At 40.5% G+C, this 6,626-nt stretch overlaps 1 protein-coding gene across 1 annotated transcript; it reads left to right on the top strand.

Moving 5' to 3' along the window:
• Window positions 1-4,163: 4,163 nt before the first annotated feature.
• On the top strand, window positions 4,164-5,531 carry LOC311615499 (E3 ubiquitin-protein ligase RNF168-like; the record flags this gene model as incomplete). Its single annotated transcript, XM_084870865.1, has 1 exon — window positions 4,164-5,531. The coding sequence occupies one exon, from the start codon at window positions 4,164-4,166 to the stop codon at window positions 5,529-5,531; it is 1,368 nt and encodes a 455-aa protein (XP_084726991.1).
• Window positions 5,532-6,626: the final 1,095 nt, after the last annotated feature.

Here is a 6,626-nt window from a genome sequence, read left to right as displayed (position 1 = left end):
TTAAATGTGTGGAAATTATGTACATTTGTTATACTTTTTTAAAGTTTTCAAAATCATGGGGTTCAAAATGCTCAAATATATAATTACAAAAGGTTGAATTTAACATTTTATAACATAACATGTTTTGTATTCCTGTTATCCCTTTGGAAAAGGGGATGATCATCATTCCTCTTTTATCATGAAAGATCTCCCTGCATATTCTATAATAATCATCTGCTTCGCATTGATATTTACTGCTGTATTGCTGACTATTACCTGAAAGAGAAGTTGGGGTGCTTTACTGGGCTGGAAAGTTTAGCTACATAGAGAGCAGGCTTAATTAAGCAAGTTTATTCTATATCTGTAAAAGGCTAAGTTGACTCGTGCATGCATGATACATATAAAGCTCTCGCTGGAGCCAATCACACATGGTGTTTTGATCTGTCATTGTAGATTGTGAATTTGATTGACACTTCTATTATAGAAAAAGGGCAAATAGCAATATTAAAATATTTCTTCCAATTAATTTCCTTTCAATGTGCACATATCCGTGCACCAGGATACTAGTTATTAAGAACGAACTACAATGTTTGCTAATGACTGATTACTATAACCATGTTGCATTCATTTACCTTATGTACCTTACACACAGACACACCATTTCTCTCCAATAATACTAGCAGTGAATATTCTAGCAGCCAATTGCCACATCATTAGTCTTGTACTGACTTATTTAGTGTGTGCAATAGAAAATTTTTTGCTCTCAGAGAACAAGAAAAATAGGTTTATTTGTATTACACTTATTAATTTGTGCAGTTATTCAGTGTCTGGTAAATTAATGATTAAGAAAAATAATTTTATTAAAATTAAGTGTAGTACAAATAAATCTATTTTTCTTGTTCTCTGAGAGCAAAATATTTCCTATTGCACACACTAAATAAGCCAGTACAAGATTAATGATATTAAGTGGATGATACATGTAGGTAGAAGAGTCACCCAAATCAAGACACATTCTGAAAGGAAGATTTTTTAAAAAATACTAAGAATCTAGTGGAGAAGTATTTAATAAAACAAGGAGAGTGACAAGGAGATTGTAGGTGACAGGGACCAGGAGAGAACATGGCATAATGGAATGACATAATCAGCAACAAAACGGGAATTTGTTGCTGTTTTTTGTTTTTGTTTAAAAGAAGACGGAAGAGTGAAATGATATAAAATAGCAATGAAGAGCAAAGTGCATGCAATCCTGTCAATTGAATTACAGATGTATAAGAAAATAAACACCACTTTAGAGTACTGTAGGGAAAGTGATCTCAGGGAAGAACTAGGATTCAGTTAGGAAAATGAATACAATGCTCACATGCAGTCTGAGTAGTTTTTATACAATAATTTGAAAATATGGAGCAAGAGCCATGTACAGGGGGCCTAGTAAAAAAAAAATTGGGAAAGAATGCAGTTGCTTCAGTCATGGGCAAAGCAGTAGAGTGCATCACAGGGGATAAAAAATATAGGAGCCTTGGGGATGAGAGGGATTGCCTGGTTTGGGTAATTCTGGTACTAGAAGCTTTTTTTTTATGTGAGAAACATGAAAAGTTAGATGTTTAAATCTTAAATATATTTTTCCTTTTCTTTATTGTCGATCTGCAAGGAAACAAAGAGAAGTTTAAAAATACATTAATAGAAATCTTATCATAAGAGGTAGACAGTCTGTGTGCTCCTGGCTCTTCCTAGATTCAATTCTTATTTGGAACTCATGAACAATTACGCATCTCTAGAATAGGAAAAGCAACCATTTTCTCAGGATTGATAAATTTTTGTTAAAACTAGTTCTCCTATTATATAATGACTTGCCTTGCTCCCTGATGCTAAATCTTGCTGGGATTCATCCCTGCTCTGGATTCTAGGCCCATTTCTTTCCCAAGAAAGGAGAATCTTAGGCCAGTAAATTTTGTACCTCATGAGTTAGCCTTCCTGCTTATTGGTCCTGCTCTTAAATCAGACCATAATTCTAATTACTGGGCCTGATGAATTGTTCCCTTGACTTGCTTCCTGGTACCCTATTTCCTCTTGCTTTTTTCCTCTTCCAAGAATTTTAGAGATTGGAGTCTTATCTCTGAAACAGAGTTACTGTGGCTGATTTGAACCCCCACCCTCAGCACCTTCTTCTTGCTTGAATCCATCTTAGTTTTATTTGCCCAACTAATGGTTTATTCTGCTTTCCATATTCTACCTCTGGTGTAATTAGGCTTGCTGCTATATGGATATATTTATTTAAAAGAATTAAAGGGCCAAAACCGGTTTGGCTCAATGGATGGAGCTTCGGCTTGGGGACTGAAGGGTCCCAGGTTCGATTCTGGTCAAGGACATGTACCTTGGTTGCGGGCATATCCCCAGTAGGGGGTGTGCAAGAGGCAGCTGATCGATGACTCTCATCGATGTTTCTGACTGTCTATCTCTCTCCCTTCCTCTCTGTACAAAATCAATAAAAATATATTTAAAAAAAATAAAAATAAATAAAAGAATTAAAGGGACAGGAAAGAAGATAGGTTGGGTAATGCTTCCTAGCTTCTATTTATTGTTTTTTTCTAATGATAAGATTTGTAGAAATTTTTTGGAGTCAGACAAGCTACCTTTGCATCATGTAAAAGCTTTTGGCAGACCCAAGGGTCAAAGCACCAGGAAACCACGCTAGATGCAAGAAAGCAGGGTCTGGGGAACTGTGTGCTGCTGACATAGTAAACCGGAAGTCCTGCTTCAGGGGAGCGCCCCCTTCCAGCTTCCAGGACATGGCCAGGTGGACCATATTGCCATAGAAACAGTAAACCGGAAGTCCTGCTTCAGGGGTCCCACTTCCTGCTTCCAGGACAGGGCTAGGTGGACCATATTGCCATAGCAACAGTAAACCGGAAGTCCTGCTTCAGGGGGTCCCACTTCCTGTTCCAGGACATGGCCAGGTGGACCATATTGCCATAGCAACAGTAAACCGGAAGTCCTGCTTCAGGGGGTCCCACTTCCTGTTACAGGACATGGCCAGGTGGACCATATTGCCATAGAAACAGTAAACCGGAAGTCCTGCTTCAGGGGGTCCCACTTCCTGCTTCCAGGACAGGGCCAAGTGGGCCATATTGCCATAGCAACAGTAAACCGGAAGTCCTGCTTTGGGGGGGGTCCCACTTCCTGCTTCCAGGACATGGCCAGGTGGACCATATTGCCATAGCAACAGTAAGCCGCAAGTCCTGTTTCAGGGGGTCCCACTTCCTGCTTCCAGGACAGGGCCAGGTGGACCATATTGCCATAGCAACAGTAAACCGGAAGTCCTGCTTTGGGGGTGCCCCCCTTCCTGCTTCTAGGACAAACCCAGGTGGACCATATTGCCAAAGCAATAGTAAAACGGAAGTCCTGTTTCGGGGGAGCCCCCTTCCTGCTTCCAGGATAGGGCCTAGTGGACCAGGGAATGTGCACTGTGCTCCAGCAATCGTAAACCGGAAGTCCTTAGCAGTGCTTCCGGGGCAGGGCAGTGCTTCCGGGGCAGGGCCGAAACGGTTGTTCCAGAGCCTTCGTCCTGAGCTGGTGGCCCTGAAGGGGCGCTCCTGGACTGTCTCTGGCTTGGCTACCCGAAGCCAAGAAGTCATCCTCACCTGGTGAGGGGGAGAGGGGAATTTGGTGTGAACCTCGCTCGTCCCACGCCTGTCCGTCCTGTCCGTCCTGCCGAAACCTTTAAGTCTCTCATTCCTGTGGAATCCTTTACGTCTCTCTGTCCTGCCGAAACCTTTACGTCTCTCCATCCTGCCAAAACCATTAAGTCTCTCCGTCCTGCCAAAACTGTTACATCTCTCCGTCCTGCGGAAACCCTTACGTGTCTCCATCCTGTCAAAACCGTTACGTCTGTCCTGCCAAAACCGTAACGTTACTATCTTGGATCAACGGCCGAGGTCTCCTCACTGAACCGTTAATTTTCTTACCGGAAGTTTGTCCTAAACTCGGACTGATACACTGCTTTACATGGTACTTCTGTTTACCTGGCCTGCAGGATCCCTCTTGCTTTAAGAGGAGTTTCTGAATTCTGATACGCTTGACATATTTAAACACAAAACTTTTCATTGTCTTGCTCCATAATTGGGCTGGAAATACTATTCTTTCTCTTCTGGGTGCTGCTGTTGACTATATCTAATTAGCACATTAAAATGGAGGTGCCTGAAGAGGCCATCCCACCTTTGTCTGAATACCAGTGCAAGGTCTGCTTAGAAATCTTGATCGAGCCTGTCACACTACCTTGCAATCACACACTCTGTAGGCCATGCCTTCAATCCCTCTTAGAAACGTCAAGTGGATGCTGTCCCTTCTGCCGCTTTGGGATCTCTGGATGGGCCTGGCTCAGTACCCAAAGAAATACCCTTGTCAATATGGAATTGTGGGAGAAAATTAAAAAACACTATCCCGAAGAATGTACTCTGAGAGTCTCTTGCCAAGAATCACAAGGAAGCTATAATGACCCTCAGCCAGTTCGTCTGATAAGTGAACCTGGAGAATTGAGAAGAGAATATGAAGAGGAGAAACGCAAGATGGAGGCATTGCAACGAGCCGAGGCAGAAGAAGAAAACAAAGCCAGTGAAGAATACATACAGCAATTATTGGCAGAGGAGGCAGAAAAAAGGAAAAGAGAGATAGAAAGACAACTGAAAAGTGATAGAGAGCTAGCAAGAAAGATAAGCTTTGATATTAATTTTGATGAAACTGGCTGGGCTTCTACCATGTATGCCCAAACATCTAATCGAGTCACAACCAGGTCACAAACGAAAAGAATGAACCAACCAACAAACACTGGTGATATTCAGGAATATCTATCACCTCTATCTCAGCATGGGCCAGTATCACTATCAGAAGTTGTGCAAGAAGGCAAGAAAAACTCCATGTCTAAGGAGAGTGAGAGTAGTGATATAAAGAGCCCTATGTACCAAGGCACAGAAATTCAGGAAGATATTCTAACACCTTCTTCTCAAATGTGTCATGAAATTCAAGAACAAGGTGAAATGTCTTCAATAGAGTCGCCTATGCCTCAGTTATGTGCCAGTAGCACAGAATTGCGCCTTGGAGGAAAAGCCAAAATGAAATCAAACAAGAATGATGAAGAGGAGGAACCTAAAGCCAGCACTTCCTACTCTAGAGAAGAAGCTGCAGTTGAACCTCATGGCAACAGGGAGAGTGTGTGCATTATGTCAGATATGGCACAGATAACTGAGACAGAAAATAAAGAATCTTACCCACAGAGCAGTAAAAAAGATGTTTCCAAAAGAAAACAACAGGAATCTTTGTTTGAAACAGCAGGGGATCCAGGCTCTTCTGCAAAAAGAGGGAGAATGTTCCCTGAAGCTTCCTCAGACCAAGAGGAAACAGAAGTCGCCATCACTCCAATACCCTTAGATTTGGGACATGTACTTTTTGAGAGAGAAAACCAAGAAGATCAAGATAGGTTATCAGCATTAAATCTTTGCAAAGAGGGAGATGAAAAACAAATAGAGCCAACCCTGCCAAAAGGATCCCCAGATGAATAGCTGTTATCTGCTATGTCCTCATCTCCAGACAAACTGCTAAGTGGAGAGAATTCCCAAGATAGCAACTCCAAAAGAGAAACTGATATAAAGCCTTCAAAACCCTAGAGAGGCTCAGAAAAGTAAAAATGGCAAGCTTCTTTGAAAATCCAGTTGTAACATCAAGTTAATGTTCATACTAGAGATTACTGCAAAGTGCTCACTCCTTACAGCCTACTTTATTAATGAAAAGAACTCGAATGTTTCAGAGATAAAGTAATATGTGGGTGAAGGGAGTGTTTTATAATCTGGTAAACATTTGTTTTGTTGTGAAGCTTTCTTTTCTTCAAAATATGCATATTTTGTGGCCTTTTGTCATCTTTTTGTCCTGTAGTAATTCAAGCAAGATTGTACTATGCTGACTAGTTAAGGAATCCAGGTTTAAAATCTAACTTTTCTTGCTACTTTTCATGTATTTGCAAAGCACTTGAAATGCATCTTACATAACAGTAAAGGAATCTAGTTACCATCTTCTAATTATTTTAAGCATTATAGCATTTTCTTTAAAGTGTGTTAGGATCAACATGAAATCAGAAAATCAGTTCTCTGGAAATTAGGATTAATTTGAAGAAAAGAAACTAGACTCTTGATGCAAAAGGAGTTAAGAGTTGCAGTAAGGCTGAATGGGGCAGGCTGATAACTTGGAAGCACTGGAACGGAGCTGGTGATCAGAAATTGGTCCAGGATGGAGTAGGAGGTATAATTTGGTTAAGCATTCTCCCTCGTCCTTTCTTTGCTAAATGGCACAGAAAACATTTGGATTTTACAACTTTTCACACCATAGTATGTGGTGTCAAAATCAAAATTAGTTACTAAATTACCTAAAATTTTGGAAATTCACATTACTCTTAGTTTGCTATTCTGGGGGAGGGCAGAGAGGGAATTTATGTAGGAGAGTTATATAAAAATATCTTATGCTGTGGAACTCAGGCATAAATAACCATTTGTTTATTTCCTTATTATTTGTATTAGTATTGACTTTTATTTGTGTTTATGGAAATAAATAGAAAGTATGATATTTGGATTTTTCCCTATATTATGCCTCAAAGTAAAATCAAA

The sequence above is a fragment of the Pipistrellus hanaki genome (assembly GCF_964339955.1).
Source record: "Pipistrellus hanaki genome assembly, chromosome: X".
NCBI classification, from domain to species: Eukaryota; Metazoa; Chordata; class Mammalia; order Chiroptera; family Vespertilionidae; genus Pipistrellus; species Pipistrellus hanaki.
The sequence above is the reverse complement of the archived record's forward strand: the minus strand, read 5'-3'. Positions and strand labels throughout refer to the sequence as shown.